At 50.9% G+C, this 19,991-nt stretch overlaps 3 protein-coding genes across 3 annotated transcripts; 2 read left to right on the forward strand and 1 right to left on the reverse strand.

Moving 5' to 3' along the window:
• Nucleotides 1-1,161: 1,161 nt before the first annotated feature.
• On the forward strand, nt 1,162-3,460 carry LOC125510161 (thaumatin-like protein 1). Its single transcript, XM_048675258.1, has 2 exons — nt 1,162-2,146; nt 2,270-3,460. Exons 1-2 carry the CDS (start codon nt 1,374-1,376, stop codon nt 2,514-2,516), a joined length of 1,020 nt encoding a protein of 339 aa, XP_048531215.1. The 5' UTR covers nt 1,162-1,373; the 3' UTR covers nt 2,517-3,460.
• A 6,364-nt stretch (nt 3,461-9,824) lies between these two features.
• On the forward strand, nt 9,825-11,983 carry LOC125510162 (thaumatin-like protein 1). The gene is made up of 3 exons (XM_048675259.1): nt 9,825-10,140; nt 10,256-10,940; nt 11,274-11,983. Exons 1-3 carry the CDS (start codon nt 10,062-10,064, stop codon nt 11,464-11,466), a joined length of 957 nt encoding a protein of 318 aa, XP_048531216.1. The 5' UTR covers nt 9,825-10,061; the 3' UTR covers nt 11,467-11,983.
• Nucleotides 11,984-15,877: 3,894 nt separating this feature from the next.
• On the reverse strand, nt 15,878-19,778 carry LOC125510164 (protein NUCLEAR FUSION DEFECTIVE 4-like). Its single transcript, XM_048675260.1, has 2 exons — nt 18,359-19,778; nt 15,878-16,776 (listed from the first exon to the last, which is right to left on the reverse strand). Exons 1-2 carry the CDS (start codon nt 19,540-19,542, stop codon nt 16,296-16,298), a joined length of 1,665 nt encoding a protein of 554 aa, XP_048531217.1. The 5' UTR covers nt 19,543-19,778; the 3' UTR covers nt 15,878-16,295.
• Between the last annotated feature and the right edge of the window lie 213 nt (nt 19,779-19,991).

The raw sequence follows: 19,991 nt of genomic DNA on the forward strand, positions 1-19,991 counted from the left end.
TGAGATTATGCTTTCTATTGCAACAAGTTAAATTGACTTGCACGTTATCAACTTCCACATAGCTACGCACCCGATCCGGAGAAAACAACGCAACCACGCACACAGCCTTTGCGCCATGCCTCTGCCTGCTAGTGTTACATTACAAGGGTCGAAGCTGTAATAGGTGCCATGTATGTAAAACAAAATACACTAAAGATAAAGCAATTTCTAATAGGTGCCCTGTATGTAAAACAAAATACACTAAAGATAAAGCAATTTCTAATAGATGCCCTGTATGTAAAACAAAATACACTAAAGATAAAGCAAGGCACCTATTAGAGCTTCGACCCTTGGGTGGCATGAGCAAATTTTTTAGGGCAGCAGGGACGGCTCAAGACCGCATGAAAACAACTGTTTTACCTTACTATGTTGCTCCAACAGGTGTCATAAAATGGACACTCACAAGAAGATAACCGTGATGTATTTTAGGACTACGGTTGAACATGAACATTTTGGTGTTGCAAATTTCGGCAATTTCGATGTTGTAAATTTTGCTCCAAGCCAACATTGATGCCCTAAAATAGAGCATCTATTGGATCAGGTTTTGAACTAAGCATGCGTGATGATGCACGCGCGGCATACAGATACAGGTCACGGGGGATGTCGGCACCGAGCTCATCGGAGAGAAAGGACGTACACACGCGCTCGTCAGTGAGATTCTGCGGCCACGAGTCCCACCCACCCCACCCGCGCGCGGTGTGTCCGTCCCGGGAACGACGACGAACCCTGGCAGACGCAGAGGCAGACTGGCTCCCCTGAGATTCATCTAGCTACCAATGCGCGTCGAGCCGTCCACCGAGATTCGCCTCATGCATCTCTCGTGATCCGAAGCAAAAACAAAACACATAACTTGATCTCATCAATCAAATTAACAAATCATCATTTTAGTCGCTTGAAGTTACTGCAAAGACGTACGAGATCGCAGAGACGGCGTAAAGAAAACAGAGTAAAAACCGAAAGTAATCATGAGTAATCACTTAGCATGTGGTAGCACAAAGAATCTGGCAGGCGACACGGACAACCGGCACTGCCCGATGCTCTCCTCTCTCTCTCATGGCGCACAGAGGAGGAGTAGAGGACAACCTGTTGACCGCCCCCGCCACCACCACCGTCCATCACGAGCCTCCAGGTCCAAGTCCACCACTGTCCCCGCTCTCTCTCACGCTAGCTCTCTTCTTATAAACCGGCCGCCACATGGTTGCGGCCGGCATTGCGCGCATACCACCGTCCCGACCTCCATCGAGCTCCTCCACTCCACCTGAATCCATCAAGCAACCCTACTCATCTCCTGATCGATCGACCATCTTGCTCCATCGCCGGCTGCTGCTGCTGCAATGGCGGCAACGACTCGCGGGCTGATGCTCAACATCTCCTGCCTCCTCCTCTTTCTGGGCTCGCTCCTCCCGGGTGCATTGTCCACTACGTTCACGCTGACCAACTCCTGCGCCTACACGGTGTGGCCGGGCCTCCTGTCCGGCTCGGGCACGCCGGCGCTACCCACCACGGGCTTCGCGCTGGCGCCGGGGGAGTCGCGCGCCGTGGAAGCGCCCTCGGCGTGGTCGGGCCGCATGTGGGGCCGCACCCTCTGCGGCACGGGCGCCGACGGGCGGTTCGCCTGCGCCACCTGCGACTGCGGCTCGGGCGCCGTGGAGTGCGCCGGGGGGGGCGCGGCGCCACCCTGCTCGCTCGCGGAGTTCACCCTCGACGGCTCCGGCAGCAAAGACTTCTACGACGTGAGCCTCGTGGACGGCTCTAACATCCCCGTGGCCGTGCTCCCGCAGGGCGGCAGCGGAGAGGGGTGCGGCGCCACGGGGTGCCTGGCGGACCTGAACGGGCCGTGCCCGGCCGACCTGCGGGTGGCCGGGCCCGACGGCGCCGGCATCGCCTGCAAGAGCGCGTGCGAGGCGTTCGGGCGGCCCGAGGACTGCTGCAGCGGCGCGTTCGCCGGCGGGCCCGAGGCGTGCCGCCCGTCGGCCTACTCCATGTTCTTCAAGAACGCGTGCCCGCGCTCATACAGCTACGCGTACGACGACGCCACCTCCACCTTCACCTGCGCCTCCGGCACCGCCGCCTACCTCGTCGTCTTCTGCCCCGCCGCCATGTCCAGGTAACTCGTCCATAAACCATTCGTGCATGTGCATGCATACGTACGTACGCGGCACAAACCTTGTCACGTCCAACAACACATTGCGTACTAACTAATGTTTGGCTTTGCCAAATCGTGATGCAGCCTCAAGTCGTCCGTCGTGAGCACAAGCACGAGCACCACGCCGGCGCTGCCCCACGTCAACGACACCGTCTCCTACCTGGGCCGTAGCCGCGACGCCGGCAGCGGCAGCGGGTGGCAGTACGCGCGGAGCTCGAGCCAGGCGTCGTCTTCAGCGCCGAGCCCCTTCGCCATCGCGGCGGTCGCCGCGCTCACGTGGCTCTGCGGCAGCAGCGCCGGGCGCCACTGGCCGCTACTGTCTCCGTCCTAGCTAGCTAGCGCCATGCATGCCAGCACACGGCACGGCACCGCCCGGCGAGGTGCATGCAATGCAACGCAACAGCCACATGGAGATGGAGCCGACAGTTTGACCTCGCCTCGGGCCGTAGTGGTAGCATCACCTGTATAGATTATTGTAGCGAGTCTGATTTAGCAAGCAAGCAAGCAACGCGGTGGAGAAATTGTTTTGAATCGAGCCGCCACCCAGATCGCAGCAACCAGCTCGCCATTTGTACTTTTTTACTACTCGTATCAGATTGGAGGAGAGAAGGGGACATAGGCCAGGTGGGCCGGTACCTTCATCACATGGTCGACCATGAGCTCTGCAGGCAGCACACTGCAGAACCCAGATGTGGGCGACGTTCCCCATCTCGAGACAGACGTGACATCATCGGGGTCACGAGGGATCAGTGCAAAGGTGGCCGGCCTTGTTGGCTACTGCTTGTCCGTCAGGTCAGGTCAGGTGGTGCCAAATTGCCAGTTAGCACGCGCAGCTGCACTGTGGGAGCTTCAGTCGCGCATGTGTCTACTTGCAAAAAGGAAGAACCATATGTGTCCTCCGGCTCTAGCTAGATAGATTCTGGTGAATCTTGGCCCAAAGTTGCATGTTGCTCCATCTTTTTTTTCGTACGCATCTTCTTCTTCTTCTTTTGATCTGTTTTGTAATCCAAGATCCTATATGTTTTGATTAGATTCTTGTGGAGCCCCTTGTCGGCTCCAAATGTGGCACTCGCAGATCCCCTGCAACTTGGCCTCGCTACCTCCACAGCAACATTATAATGCACATGAGGGCCATGTGGCCCCTTTTGTCAAAAAAAAAACGGTTATAGTGCATGCATGAAAATCAAGCAGATGATAATCTCTGCAACCAATGGTTATTTGTTGAACCATACTCAGTTATATCACCATTACTTGCTTGCTCGCTTTAAGCAGTTATACTAAGCAACCAGTGGGTGTCGAGGGGTGCTTCTAGTTCTCGGCCGTTTGCATCGGCTTTCGCCCGGCTTTCGTAAATTAGCTTGGTAACTCTCTTCTTCATAATTAATCGACGAGGCAAATTGTTTACCTTCATTTCAAACAAAAAGTGCACAAACAACCAATGGTTACTTGCTAAACCAAACTCAGTTATACTACCACCCCTCCATTTCAAGCAGATGGAATACTTATCTTCTAGACCGTGCAACCTAACTAAAACAATGGAGTAATAAGGGCATCTTTAATAGTTGTGATTGTTAGGCATAATCTTAGGACACCTAATTATAACCATTAAACAAAGAGTCTGCCCACAGAAAAAAACAAAGAGTTAGGAGGTCTTAGGTATTAGATGGGCTTTAGGCCCATATAAATAACAATTCCTAGAAAATCTCAAACGTGTATTGACGGCCAACCCAGTCAAACTCTAACCATATGTCAACATAGAACCACCCTTGAGATTTGTGACTTGTGAGATGTGAGGCATAGTTGATATTGAACCTTGCTTCTTAATATGTTTTATTTTGAAAAAGGGTTCGAGACCCCCGACCTGTGCATCATTGTGGTGCACACTATCATTTTATATTAAAGTTGATGCAAATTATTGACAAGAGGAATACAAAACATAGGCAACTACCTGGAAAATATTTGCAAGATATGAACGCAACACATATGACGAAGTTTACTTCTTCCGCAACAACACCTTCAAGAAGGAATAAACATAATTGTACTTTCGTCGTCTTGTCCGGTTGCATATGACCAGGGCGAACATTTTCATCATGTATGCAGAGACCAACCTGAAGGCCAGCATAGAACCACTATATGATGCCTTCAACATGGTAACGACGCAACTTCGATGCTGCTGAGCCGGACCAATGAAGGCCAAAACAAAAAATTTCACCCCGGACATAAAGCATTCACAATCTTTATGATGGATCTTCCAAAGTAACGCCAGCCAGTATTACATGCCAGGCCAAACTTGCCCTAGTAGACGTGAACGTCACCATAACCATCGGGGGCCGTCCGTGTTGCGGTGCGGATCTGGCCGCTGTCACTCCATACTGACATGATCACACCAGAAACACCCACCACGTCTTCATGACCGTTACCCCAGCTCCCTCCATGTGATCAGAGGAATATGTCATGCTGCCTGATGCCGATGGAAAATCGTTGGTGCACCCCAGCCCCATCAACGAAGTCTTACATCAAGAGCTAGATGCTCGCTCATGCCCATTGGAGGTGGACCCCCCAACCCCCCCCACACACACACCGTGAACGCCAGATGTGTCGTCGTAGGGCGACCGCCACTACCGATGCATCCTCCCATGCAGACCGATGTTCCGCTCGCGGCCACCGTGCCACCGTAGCCGCATCCTCCGCCAACCGACATGCAGTTTGTAGTAGACACGCGTGTCCATGGTGGATTAGAAGACCTTGAAGGTTGTTGCGACAACCAACACCACCGCTGCATTGCACGTAACCTCGGGCAGGACACCCAAACAACTCATACCACCACATCAGGCCGCCAACCATCGTCGTGCAGATGTGCCTTCCACATGACGCACCCACGATAGACGTGCCCCGAGAAACATGGGGCCATCGAGCTCCATTGGGCATGGGTTGAGTTCGCGATGGCCAACACCGCCGCTGCATCGCATGTAACCTCGGGGAGGACACCCAAATAACTCATACCACCACATCAGGTCGCCAGCCATCGTTGTGCAACCGTGCCATCCACATGCCACACCCACGAGAGACGTGCCCCGAGGACATGGGACCATCGAAGTCCATCTAGCATGGGTTGAGTGACGCGACCAGCCGCCATCTCCTGGGCAAGCAAGACGGCAATGAGGCAGCACTGTGCGTGTAGCCGTTGTTGCTGTGCTAGCACCATCGTTAGAACCGGGCCCGCGCCGCTCGCCTCGCTTGCGGCAGCAGGGTCGCAACGCATCGCCTCGCACGCACAGCCGCCACTACTGATCTGCGATTGGGATGGCGAGGGGAAGAGAGGATCTGGTGAGGTAGAGGTCGGCGCTGTGACCATGGCCAACGTACGGAGGAGAGGCTTGAGGTTGAGACCGGAGTCGTCGATCCTGATTTCTGGGGACCTCGTATTCGTCTCTTGTTGCTTAGTATGTGATGTTATTTTGTGGTGCACTAATTGTGAATGTGTGTTCTTCCATTATGTTACTGAACTATTGGCTATTAGAGCATAGTTGTGTTCTTAGGCGCGTGTCAGTAGAATGTTATGATTTTTTGATGACGCGTTGTTGATTTGGTAATTATATATGTGGATTCCTGTTGTTCATGGTTGGTGCTATAAATTGTGGGTATTTTTTGACATGCGGGTATTACCCCGGGGAACAAAACCCCGCGGTGGCCGGTGGGTATGGTATGGGTAATAGGCAAGTTTGTGGGTCTCTGGAACGGGGAAAATTCCTAGTATGAGCAATCAAGCAATGGCGCCTAGGTACTGAAATCCTGGGAATGCTATGATCAACCAAGCAGCACTAGTCGAGAAAGCTATAAATAGTAAAAGAAGTGCTCCATTGACGATCGATCGAATCCCAGATGAGCAAAAGCAGGAGATAAAAGGAGGCAGCTCAGACACTCAGGTAGGTCTACGTACCCGAGGGGCCCGTTGGGATTACTAGCATCCACTCCACTCCACTCCACTCTACCAGGCCAGTAGCAAAGCAAAAAGAAGAGGGGCAGATAACGAAAATTAAATCATGGTGATATGATATCCTGGCATCGCCGACCCCACCGGCACGGCAGCCAGTCACCCGGCCCAGCCGGAGCCGGAACCAACGGCCGGTCTCGGCCAACGCGGCCGGTGGCGGGTCAAGGGCGCGACGCAAAGGCAAGGCAAAGCAAAGCGGCTGCCGACCAGTGCGCCGGCATGGCAGGCGCATCGGATCGCTTTGCGTCCCTGCCGCATGCATGCATGGCGGATTGGCGGCTCCCCGTATCTTGCCATCTTTTTGCCTGGTCCGTCCGTGCATATTCATGTGTGCCCCCATTGCCTTCTTTAGAGGTGCAACTTGGCTTTCTTTTGGCCGCGCAACTTGGCCTGCCTCGCCGTCGGCTCGACGTGGCATTGACGTGACCCCTCGCCCGTCGCCTAGCTGGCCCGTGCGTGCACCTGCGAGAGCGATCCGCACCGTCGATTTGACGCTAGTAATAAGTACTCCTCCTCGACAAGCAAAGGTCAAAGGTGTTAGTGTACTCAAGAGGCTAAAATGGCATCTCTGGGTCAATTCGAAGGAGCTCCTACCGTCAAATTTGCCATTAGTTTCTCCTCCTCGACAAGCAAAGGTGTATGTTGACACTTGACAGTAGAGATCATGGTCCGAGGGGACATGGAACTATGCCAAAAGAGGATCCATCGATCGCCAGATAGTTGGTTGCTACTAGCAAGGAGGCCAAAATAATGCCATGCAGGGGGGGAGTCCATCACCTTTGCCGCTGGCCACTGCACTGCATGCCAATGCGGCGCGAGAAGGGTGGAGGGTGACGAGCGCGCGGTCGCGGACCGCCTTTCTCTTTCTCTCACCCTGTGGCATGGCCGAGAAGACGACGGCGACGACGGAAAAGGCTTCAAAAGCGCCCTGCCAGGCGATGGAATGGAAAGGATCTCTTTCTTATCCGATCGATGCGCAGATGAGCACACCGCGCGCTTTACACGGCATGCATGCATCGATCGGTCTGCCCCCGCGCGCGCTCGCTCGTTCGCCGACGGTGCGCTCGGCTCGTGGATACGTCGTTTCCTGCCTCTCATTTCATATTTGCTTCCGCCCGAAGGATCCATCCATCGCCGGACCGGCCGGCCGGTACTCGTCGATCTGTTCTCCGTCTGAATTCGCCCTATAGTGAGTCGTATTACAATTCACTGGCCGTCGTTTTACAACGTCGTGACTGGGAAAACCCTGGCGTTACCCAACTTAATCGCCTTGCAGCACATCCCCCTTTCGCACTAGGTCTTGTGTGTTGGCTTGGTCTTTGAACCTCAAATGTGAACGCACAAAGCAAGAAGAACAAGAGAGAAAACGTAAAAAGAAAGAAATGGAACTCTGCACTATATATGAAAAATAGTAGAACTCTTGTATTGTGATACCCCAAAAGAAACAAGGCTATAAAATGAACATACATGATTTATCACAACTTGAATAGAATTGCAATGATAATGCAGAGATTGTACATACATGGCAACAAACTTGCACTTTTCCCGATATATACAAGAACAAACCAAGTTCAAAATCAGGTGACGATGCAAGAAGATTAAGTTTATTAGACTTGGCAAAAAAAATGTTGTTTTTACAAGATAGTTTTTTAGAATTGCTTTAGGGCATGACTAGCTAGTCCCACCGCGAAAAGAGTACACACGGTCTTCGCCCCCACCCCCCTCGCCTACATTCTAGTGCTCCTTGGTGCCACAACCATATTTCAAGTTGTCGCCGCTGGCAATGAAGCCTAGTTGGGATGTAGAAGTCCATATTAGGTTTTGCACTACCCGAATGGCCATGCTAACCACCCCCTACTCTCCTCCTTCCTCATTTCTCTCCTAATGGTCCCATCTTCCTACTTTAAATCTCCCTGTCGCTGCTCATCCTCAAACTCACAACTCTTTGATCGATAGATTATTCGCTATTCTGATACACGGGAAACAACAGCCACCTAGGGCACATGAACTTGGTTATTTTCCTTCAGGCTACATTTCAATGAAAACTATATGCTCAGGGATAGCCTTTGTCGTGTACAACGACACATATAAAACAATAAAAAGGAGGGAATGCCCCTGACCTCTACATCGAGTGAGGCACACAACTCTACCGACACGAAAACATGACAAGCAAAAAGGGTCCATCGATATCCAAGTCGGCTCCAAAGAAAAGTCGATTACAATATAGTGAATAGTGCACTTTTCATAATATGCACATCTCGGAGCCTGACTTAGACGTAAGGAAATCTCGGTAAACTCACGATCAATAAAACCGTTAGCAAAAAGATCCACCGTGGAGTCGTCTTTTCTACCATGCTTTGCTGCCCCCTTTCGCACATAGCATGTCAATTCCCCCATGTATCATGTCTCTATCTCTTTTGACGAACTTTATCTTCTTCCTGAAAGCAATGGCAGTATACAAGTAAAAAATGAGAAGATGAATTTATCTTCTTCCAAAAAGCAATGTAATAAGTAATAAAAAGGGAAGAAGGTGAAAGTGTCAATGCCCCCAAAATTATCCATATCATAGCTCGCTTGCATGGGCAAGGAAAAGATGAACCAACCAAGATGAAAGGTTGTTGCTGATGTCACCGTGAGCTAGTATAAAACGGCATGTGTGCGCGAGAGCAAGTGTGAGCCTACACGTACTGCACAAGCTATCAAGACTATCTCAACGCCTATCCTGACTAACCCTAGTAGATCCCACTCTGCCTTTCTAGGCCCGAAACCGTTGCCGCTGGTGGTGAAGTCTAGTTGGGATGCAGATGCCCATACTAGGCTTTTCCGCCATTGCTAAATTATCCAAATGGCCATGCAGCCACCCTAACTCTCATCCCTCCTTTCTCTCACCACTCTCCCATATTCCTACTCTACGTCTCCTCTCGCCGCTCATGCTGAAATGCACGACTCTTAGATCTATAGATCATTCGTTGTTTTGATACACGAGAAACAACGACTACCTCGGGGACATGAACTTAGATTATTATTTTTCTTGACCTAAATTTCAAGAAAAGCTATATGCTCTTGGTGTTGAAGACACATATACACAAACAATAATGAGAAGGAGGGAATGCCCCTGACCTCTAAATTGAGCGAGGTGCAACTCTACCGCAAAAAGGGTCCGTTGATATCCAAGTCAGCTCCACAGGAAGGTCGATTTCTTTTCTTTTTTTTGAGAACCAAAGGAAAGTCGATTTCAATTTAGTGAATAGTGCACTTTTCATAATATGCACATCTCGGAATCTGACTTAGACCTAAGAAAATCTCAGTTACCTCGATCACGATCAGTAAAACCGCAAGCGAAAAGACCATGGAGCCATCTTTTGACGAACTTTATCTTCCTCCCTAAATGCAACGGCAGTATATATAAGTAAAAAAAAGCGAAGAAGAATTTATCTTCTTCCTAAAAGCAATGAAATGAGTAATAAAAAAGAAGAAGAGGGTGAAAGTAGCAATACCCTCAACATTATCCGTATCATCGCTTGGCGCTTGCCTTTGCGACCAAGGAAAAAGAAGAACCAACCACGATGAAATGAAAAAGGCCGCTGACGTCACCGCAAGCTAGTATAAAACGGCATGTGCGAGAGAGCGAGAGTGATCCTCCTGCACGTACTGCACAGCTGCACAAGCTGCCAAGACCAAAGCCTAGCCCTAGTAGATCCCACTCTGCTTTGCTCAGACAGAGTGTGGTCGTGGACTCCTCCCCCTAACCACCCTACTTGCCGTATATAGCTAAGCCAAACCGCCGTTCCACAGGCCATTTCGGGCGTCGGCCTTGCCATAATTGATCGCCTCTGCATTCGGTTCCGGTCAGATAAACCGGCCGGCGTGTACGTGCATGCGATGGCTTCTTTCGTCTCTCCGTCTTCGTCTTCCTCCATCGCCGGTCTCCTCCTGTTCGTCATCGCGTCGTTCCTTCAAGGTATCATTCGTGTGACCGGCAATGGCGAATTACATTTTGTTGTTGTGGGTGTGTGCGTATGTCTTTTGTGAGTGGAAGCTATGCTTATTGATGGATCGATGGTGCGTGCGTGCAGGGCTGGTGGCGGCGGCCGGCGTGACGTTCACCTTCACGAACCGCTGCGGCGGCACGGTGTGGCCGGGGGTGCTGGCCAACTCGGGAAGGGCGCCGCTGGAGACGACGGGGTTCGCGCTGGGCCCCGGGGAGGCGCGGTCGCTGGCGGCGCCGGCGGGGTGGTCGGGACGGTTCTGGGCGCGCACGGGGTGCGCCTTCGACGGCACCTCGGGCGGCAAGTGCGCGACGGGCGACTGCGGCAGCGGCGAGGCGGAGTGCCACGGCTCCGGCGCGACGCCCCCCGCCACGCTCGTGGAGTTCACCCTCGGCGGCGGCGGCAAGGAGGACTACTACGACGTGAGCCTGGTGGACGGGTACAACGTGCCGGTCGTCGTGGAGCCGTCCGCGGCGGGGTGCCCGGCCACGGGGTGCCTCGTGGACCTCAACGAGCGGTGCCCGCCGGAGCTCCGGGCCGCGGAGGGGTGCCGGAGCGCGTGCGAGGCGTTCGACCGGCCGGAGTACTGCTGCAGCGGCGCGTTCGGCGGGCCGGACACCTGCCGCCCGTCCGCCTACTCGCAGGCCTTCAAGGCGGCCTGCCCGCGCGCCTACAGCTACGCCTACGACGACGCCACCTCCACCTTCACCTGCGCCGGGTCCGCCGCCTACTCCGTCACCTTCTGCCCCCGCGCCGGCACCTCCAGCAGCAGGTACGATCGCCGGAGAATGCACATGACATGATCGATCGGTCGAGCATCTCATCTCGCACACCACTTCATCAGAAAACGCATTCTCTTTTGCGCGTGACAAAAAAGAAGCAGCGATCAGAGAAAAGCATCGCCTTTGTTCCATCCCCACCACGTACGCATGGTCACCTGCCAGTCACCGCCCGGGATAGTGCATGTCGCGTTGAAAGCAGCCCAAGCCCAGCTGGAAAAAAAGAAAAGAAAACTGCACGTGTGATCATGCAACTACCATCAAAATCCCAACTACGTACATTCTGATCAGACCTGTGCTGACGGCCTGACGCTTCTCTTTTGCAGCCTCAAGTCAAGCAACGACCCGTTGCCGAGGCCGGGCGACGTGGTCGCCGGCGCGCAGGTTGCGGCGGACACATGGCTGGCAAGCCTGGCGACCGGCGAGAGCGACGCCGCCGCGGACAGGACGGCGGCGGCGGCGGCGCTCCGGGCCGCGCTGGCGGCGGCGGCCGTGGCCTTGCTTGTGTCGTCACTCTAGCCAAGACGGTTGGAGCGAGTACAATTAATTAACTAAGATGAATAGATGATGAGGACGTGATGAGCATCATATTCTTTTGCCTTTTGCTTGTGGATAGAGAGAGTGGTTCTGATGACAAGGTGACAACCAGCTTTATAGTATACTTGTGCTGCATATTTTTTGCAGTGTTGTCGGTCAACTAGTGCGCTATGCATTGGTTGATTTATATCTCTCACGAATCGTGCTGCTCATGTTCCTTCCTGTGTACAAAACACTGTTTATTTTTATTAGAAATTTATTGCCTCTTCTTGTCACATGCTGTATCCTAAGTATGTAAGATTTTATCACCTCTTCTAGGTACTCAGGAGTCAGGACTAGCTTTCTACTTCTCTGAGGGTTTTGGGATCCTTTTTTTGTGTGAGTGGTTTGAGATGTAAATGATGTATATAATTACCTTCTTTGAACTTACACATTACTCAAGCAATTTCCATGATTGTCATAAGCTAGTAAGGATAATCAAAATCTTATGTTCTTAACCTATCCTGTCCGTGAGTGCACTTTCCTGAATTAATTGTGACATCCTATTGTCCACTTTGAACAACTAATCAATCTGTCTAACAACAAAGAGCCGAAAAGAAAGTAGATTTTTTATGTCTACAAACATAGAAATCCCTCTAAAAGGATGTTTCGGGTAATCAAACATTTGAGCAATAACGTTTGGGAAAATTCAACATTTTTACTCAATTTTGACAATTTTCAGTTTTTATTTCAGTTTTTATTCAATCTCCGGAAGTAATAAGAAAAAAGGAAAAAAGCTCACATAGAGCCAAAGAAGGCTAGAAACACCCACTAGCCATGAACAGACGCCACAACCGGCTGGCTAAAACTAGATAGGTAAACTACATGCCTATCCTATTACATGACCGCCATCCAAACCGGTTGAAGATATCCCGAGCTACCATCTCCCATCGGAAAGACCCAGTAACCAAATGCTCCCTGGCCTCCGTCTGGGTGAGTAGCGACCATGAACGGATCAGAGCCGTAGTGCGGAATAAAACCTGCAAAAAATGTATACATGATATTCTGTTAAAAACCAAATCATTTTTGCAAGTCCAGATAGTCCACAGCAAAGCACAAACTCCAACCCGAATGTGTCTCGCTAAGTCAGGCTCAATCCCATTAAGCCATGTCCCAAATAGCGCGTTAACAGAATTCGGTGGATTGATATTAAAAGCAATGTGGACCGTCTGCCAAAATACTTTGGCCAACGGGCAATCAAAAAAGAGATGTTTGATAGTCTCATCCCGATCACAGAAACTACACCTAGTAGGTCCTGTCCAATTACGCTTTATCAAGTTGTCCTTTGTTAAAATAACTTGTTTATGGACAAACCACATAAACACTTTTATTTTCAAAGGAACTTTGACAGCCCAAACCTGTTTAGAGGTAGGAATGGAATTCGAATTAATAACATCAATGTACATTGATTTAACAGTGAATGCTCCAGACCTAGTCAATTTCCAGCGTAATTCATCGGGTTGTTGAGATAGTTGGATCTCCATCAGTCTCCTAACTAAACGGAGCCATTCTTCCCAACGATTGCCCGCCAGCGTCCGTCGGAACTGAATATTAAGGGGGATAGATTAAAAAACCGAGGCGACGAACACTTCACGTCGTTGAACAATACGGTACAAAGACGGATATTGGATAGCCAAAGGTGTTTCGCCGAGCCAAGTATCCTTCCAGAAACGTGTACTAGAGCCGTTTTCAATAGCAAACCTCATCCTATTAAAGAAAGCTTGTTTGACTTTCATCAAACCTTTCCAGAAGGGTGAATCAGTCGGCCTGACTGTAACCTGGGACAAAGTTTTATAGTTGAAGTGCTAGTGATGTACCTTGTTTGTACTGAAGGGATGAAAAGACGACGATAAATAGAATTTCAAAAATAATATCTTGACCCGTTGCGAGCCGTCAAAAGCTCTGAAGATTATGACAGGGGCGCGCTATTAAGAAGCATCAATGGACCACCCTGAGAAATCAGTCTCTTTATCGTGTCAGCGTCCACTTGTACCGAGTTACCAACCGTGCGTCGAATCAGCTTGCACAGTTTCACTGTTTCGGGCACGATATCGCATGTCAATATCTCTCTTGCAGACAAAGGGAAGGATGTGAATATCAACCTAGAGAGCCAAGATATTTCTCAGAGTGGTTGATTGAACATAGGAATAGAGACAAGAAAATCCAGCAGGAAATGGGACTCAGTTGTCTCAAAACCATATGAAACCTCACAGCAAAAATCTCAAGAGACTGAAATGTTAATCGTGGAGGAAAGGTTGCTTCGAGCATCAAATACACCTCAATCAATTCACTCGAGATACCATCCCTTCATCAAGGTAGGTTTTCAGATCACCACCAATCTCAAGGCTGCTGGTGCTTAATAAACCAGGAACCAGCAATCAGCCCTGAGTGAAACAGTTTAGTTTCAGAAGGACTGCCACTCCTCCCCTGCTACAGAAACTGCAGTGCTATCTGCCCTTGTTCAGGTTATGGTTCCGCATGGACTATAGCTGAAGGAGTAGGATCCAATATGGGATACATATCTTAATTTCAAAAGGTTTTGGGTGGCCCAGCAAGATATGGTCCTCAGAAAAAAGGAGAATATCTCGCAAAAAAAAAAAGAGAAGGAGAATGATCACCTCCTGATAGGCCACAAAGTAAAATTGTTGATGGCTCAGTAAAGTAAGCAAAGTTTGACTGAATACAGACACAAGAAGTACAGTAGATTGACCAACCAGGAGAAATAGTTCAGAAAAGGATACATCAATCAGTGGAGCTTGATGGATCTTTTTTACGGAATTATTCTAAATATTCAGTTTTCAGCAATAAGCAAACTGCAGGCTTGGTCATGAAATAATATTGCAGACTTGATCTGGAACTGACCTTATTTGACCGATGATAAATGCTTGCATGGTCGAAGGGATAACAGTTATATACGGCCTAAAAGCATTTCGATTCTCGAGAAATGATTATAATTTTATTTTCTTGATATGGTACCTAGTACCAACAGAGCAAGCCTATCTGTTTCCTGCGTTTCATTTCCTAGTGACCAGACCATCATAAAGCTTTGTGGACAACCACAGAAGCCTCTGAAGTCAATAAACAGACAATATATGTAGAGTAGCTGTTTAAAAAAAAATCTTCAAGCCATTTTTCGAAAATATCTTAGCCTCCTGAGTTGACGTTGCGGTAGACAGCACCTTTATATTCCCTACAGAAAATAACTAGCCTAGCTTTATATAACACTCAGGAATGTACCAAAGATATACTTGCACTAATAAAAAGAAAAACCGAGTCTATATTAATATGACAGTCAGTGACATAACAAACAATTCATTAGAGTATTTGTTTATTTTCTCTGAAGAGCAAACCCAAATTCAAAAATATTCCCATACATTTGTGCGCATAAGTAGATTATGCTGCAGGTGAGAATGAAAGCTCTTCACTAATAGGTATAAAATAGGAGATTCTTTGGTATGCTCATACAGAGGAATGTTTGCAAGGATATATAGGACCCAACATCAGAAAACATGTTGTTTATTTTCAAGTATGTCATTTTCTACTTTATGATCGACATGTCTTAATCTCAGTGTTAAATCTGCTGAAAGTATCTGGGAGGAAATTTCAACAAGTGCTTTATGGTGAAGCGCCAATGATGTACGTACCTTGTTAGGACTAGACGGGTGAAAAGAGGACGATAAATAGACTTCAGAATAATATCTGAACCCATTGTGAGCCGCTAGAAGCTCTGAAGATTATGACAGGGGTGCGCGAGATATTAACATCATGAACCACCCCAAAAATTAAGCTCTTTATCTTGTCAGCATCCACTTGTAAAAATATAGCTCAATCCAACAGAGACAGGATATTTCTCTCTTGCAATGAAATTCAGAGTGGATAGTTGAACATAGAAACAGAGACAAAACAATCCAGCAGATAATGGGACTCAGTTGTCTCAAAATCATATGAAACCTCACAGCAAAAATCTCAGACTGAAGTGTTAATAGTGGAGGAAAAGTCAGGTTAAGAATCAAATATAGCTCAATCACTTCACTTCAGACATTCATCAGGGTAATTTTCCAGATCACCACCACCAACCACAGGGTGCTACTGGTGCTTGCAAAACCAGGAAGCAGTGATTAGGCTTGGGGGGAACCACGATGTAGTTTCAGAAGCACACTGTCACTCCTTCCTTGCTACAACAGCTGCAATGTTATCTACCTTATTAACTGAAGGAGAAGGATGCAGTCTGCAGAGCACTGAATTCAGCAGCTCACAAACAGCACTTCCTTTGGAATCAGCTATGTGATCCTGAAAGCACTTTTTAATTCCATGTACTGAGCCGAGCACAGATAATAACAGACAGACAGGCGAGGAAAAGAAATGCACTTGAATTGATGCGAGCTCTTATGCCGAACAGGCTACAAACACAAATATACTACTACCTCCGTTCGGAAATACTTGGCCTGGTTTTAGTTCGAATTTGAACTATGAACTTCCCTGGCAGTACACAATCTGTTTGTTTTCAGAGAATGAAGGAGCTACCACCGGCCTCTGCATCAATCTATTGCACAGCCATAGTAGCATACAGTATATATCATCCAGTATACCAATTGAATCTATATACTATCCATCTTTGCCCAAAAGAATCAAGGCATGTACATTGCTGCGCAAAACTTTACAGTGCAGACGCTGTTGCTCTTCATCAGTCTGAAAAACTGCTAGTACGTAGGTGCTAGCTGTGCAGCCAGCTGAGTTTCTCTGAGAAGAGAGGCGGCTACCGGCCGGCCAGCTTAGCTCACCCTCTGCGCGGCGGCGGCCGACCTCTTGGCCCGCTTGGCCTGGTGGATCTTGGCGTAGACCCGCCTGGTCCTGAGGCTGAGGAGCACGTCGAGGCCGAAGCCGACGACGCAGGCGGCGGCCATGACGACGAAGACGAGGCGGTAGCAGTGCGCGCCGGAGCAGGTGTTGCCGCCGCCGGGCACCTTGGTGGCCTCCGCGTCGTAGAGGAGCCCCGCCAGGAGGCCCGAGAAGAGGAAGGATCCCAGCGGCAGGTTGAGGATGAGGATGTTGTAGATGAGGCCGTAGTACTTGAGGCCGAACAGCTCCGACGCCGTGGGCACGGTGACCGCCAGCCGCACACCGTAGCAGACGCCCACCACCACCGACCCCACGAAGAGGGACCCCGGCATGCCGAAGGCCATCACCACGTACCCCGCGCACATGAGCACCTGCGACGCCGCGTTCCACACCGGCCGCGGCAGCGCCCTCGTCCTGGAAAATTCAGTATACACTGTCAGAAATTGACATTTTTTTTCGAAACAGAAATGAACAGATTAGGTTGCAAAGAGACTTCATTATATATATTCACTTTGGGAAGTACATAATGATGACCGAAAAGCGAGCAATAATGATAGCAATCTGAGTTTCTGGATCTCTATGCACATACTGATTGACAGTGATCGATGTTCTGAATATTTCTATGTGTGATCGAAAAGCAAGAAAATCAGTCAGTGATCGATGTTTCCAATATTTCTATGCGTGGTCGAAAAGCAAGAAATTCAGTCAGTGATCGATGTTTCCCATGGTTAGAGATTGTCAGAAAATGGCATGAACAGATTACTAATGGTTGCAAACGTCATCTTCATTTACATATTGATCGACCTGGACAGTACTACATCATTAGTGATCGAAAAATAACGATAGTTCATAGTAGTACTAGTAGCAATCTGAACTTCACAAATTCTTTTCAGACTGCGACACGCAGATTAAAGATGATGCGCTCTTTGTTCTTGTCCAACCGGGCTAACCCCCTTCCCACTAATAAAAACATGACGAAAACAACCAGCTCATTTATACAAGAGGTAGTAGCAAGTTGAGGCACGATTCATGCGATCTTGGTGCTGAGAAACCACCACCTACTACTGAACTGAACTGAACCGAACCGAACCGAACCCATATGAAACAAACAGAATTGGCCATAGCTATCAGCCTATCAGGCATAATAAAATATCTCTGCTTCTTTCTACCAAAAAGCGTGAAAGGGACGCGTCGCCCACCGGTAAAAGGCGCCCCCATACACTGCACACACAAGTTGACACTTCTATACCCGTACAGGAGGTGCGGTCGCAAATTCCTCCACGAAGTTGACGCCCACTTTTCTATGCTCCCAGGGCTTGTTTTGTCCGTTCAAAAGTCCCCCACTGCTAAACTTGCAACTACTAGTATTCTTTTTTTACTTTTATCGGCAGCACTTTGTCGAACATCTGGGGTTTCTGTAAATAATCCTGGCGTCGGTGAATGTCTTTTTGCCTAAATAAATAAAAAAAATCACCTGCCGCTCACTTTACTCTCCTAGAATAGCCCACTTTGCCGTCTCCTTCGTGCTTAAGATACCACCACCACCGCGGCCATTTTAGTCCAGCTCTAACCAGACCATGGCGGTGCCTAAGAAAGATTATGCACAAAATAATCCTTCTACATCTAGAAAGATCCCAATTCCTCCCGCGGACACCACTACGGCTGTATGGAGGCGCCGGCCCCATTCTTCTCAGACCTCTTGTGTACTTCTCACTCACACGACCGAGGCCGCGCATTATCTCATCTGAAAGCAACGGCCACGAAATCTCTGCGCCGTCTATGCGTTTTTATTCTAATTTATTTGATTTTTGGCCAAGAACGTTCACGTGCGATCGAGTGGTGGGGTTCGATTCAATTGTGAGCAAGCTAGATATAGATACGGCCCCAGATCCGTACCGTACCACGGACGGAGGTCGTACTACTTGAACGGCAGGGAATTAATGGCGGCGAGCAATCATGCCGAGTAAAGGAGGGGAAGAGTGGTAACGTAACGTACTTGATGAAGTGCTCGGAGATGGTGCCGGAGGCGAGGCGGCCGAAGAAGCCCCATATGCTGGTCATGGAGACGAAGATGGACACGTCGGTGTAGCCCATGGCCACGCCCATCTGCCCCAGGTTGTTCATCACCGCCAGCCCCGTGCCCACGCCCATCAGGAACGACGAGAAGAGCACCCAGAAGTCCACCGACCACAGCGCCTCCGCGATCGTGTGCTCCTCCCCCAGCCGCGGCCCGCGAGCCTCCTCCGCCTCCCCGTTGCCCTGCGGCTGCGTCGCCGCCTCCGCCGCGGTCGCCTCCTTGGAGTCGAGCAGCAGGGGGGCGGCCGCGTCCTCGGCGTCGGCGTTGGCCGCCTTGCGGGACTTCATCCAGGACGTCCAGCCCACGTACGCGGGCACGGCGGCGGGCGCGGCGAGGAGCACCATCAGCACGGCCACGAAGACGGTGGAGACGAGCCCCCCGCCGCCGCCCACGCCCGTGAGGTCGGCCGCCAGGAGGTAGAGCGCGATGGCGACGGCGAGCGTGCTGATGGCCGCGAAGCCGCGCGCGTCGGCCTCGTCCCCGCCCGAGTCGGCGCTGGCCACGCGGCCCTCGCGGAGGAACACCATGGCGACGGCGCAGACGGCGGCGGGCACGACGGCGAGCATGACGAGGAAGGAGGCCGGGTCGTCGGCGAAGAGCGCGGAGCAGACGTCGGTGAATATCGCGGTGCTGAGCCCGACGTAGCCCTTGAGGACCCCCGAGACGGGGCCCCTGCTGCCCCGGAAGTTGCGGATGCAGGTGACGAGCACGGCGGTGTTCATCCAGGTGGTGGAGTTGCCGCCGAGGCAGAGGCAGACGCACATCTGCCAGTAGGGCAGCGGCGAGATTGTTTTGGAGACGACGAGCCACTGCGCGCCGTAGCCGAGGAAGCCCTCGAGGGAGCCGATGGCGAGGAGGAGCCAGGTGGGGAGGCGGTCGGAGGCGAGCCCCGCGAGCAGGCCGAAGGCCTTGCCGACGTCCTTGGCGACGGAGAGGCCGTTGAGCTGCAGCTGCGTGAGGCCCATGAGCGTCTTGATGGAGTCGGAGTAGTTGGAGAAGGTGTAGTTGTTGCCCGAGATGCACTGCACCCACACCGCCGCCACCAGCCCCAGCCACCGCCCCCACGCCGTCCCCGCCATCGCGTCCAGCGCCGTCGACACCATCGCCGCCCCCGCCGACGAGCGTACTACTACCTACTACGGCTCCGCTTTCCCTTGCTTTGGCCGCGTCTGGGTGGCTGCGTCGTCGGGGCACGGGCGGGAGGCGGTATGGGAGGGAGGGCGGGAGCGGGGGCGGTGGAGGCGCGTTGCTTTCCGCGCGTGTCGCGTCGCGTCAGTGGGACGGCGGGGCGTGGGTGGGGGGTTTTGGCCTGGGAGGTGACGCTAAGATTGGGGTTTTAGCGAGGAAGATGGGCGGTTGATTTTATAGGCAGCGGGAGGCAGGGGTCGGAAGTTGCTTCGGGCTCTTGGAGTCTTGCGGAGCAGGCGGGACATTGTGGCATTGACGGCGGTGATTTCTGCGGGTTTTGTTTGGCCCTTTTCGGGCGAGAGGCGACGGTAATTTTGGAGTGAATTGACAGTGAATCGCGGCGACTATTTGGCACGGACTCATC

This window comes from Triticum urartu, chromosome 5 (genome assembly GCF_003073215.2).
Source record: "Triticum urartu cultivar G1812 chromosome 5, Tu2.1, whole genome shotgun sequence".
NCBI classification, from domain to species: Eukaryota; Viridiplantae; Streptophyta; class Magnoliopsida; order Poales; family Poaceae; genus Triticum; species Triticum urartu.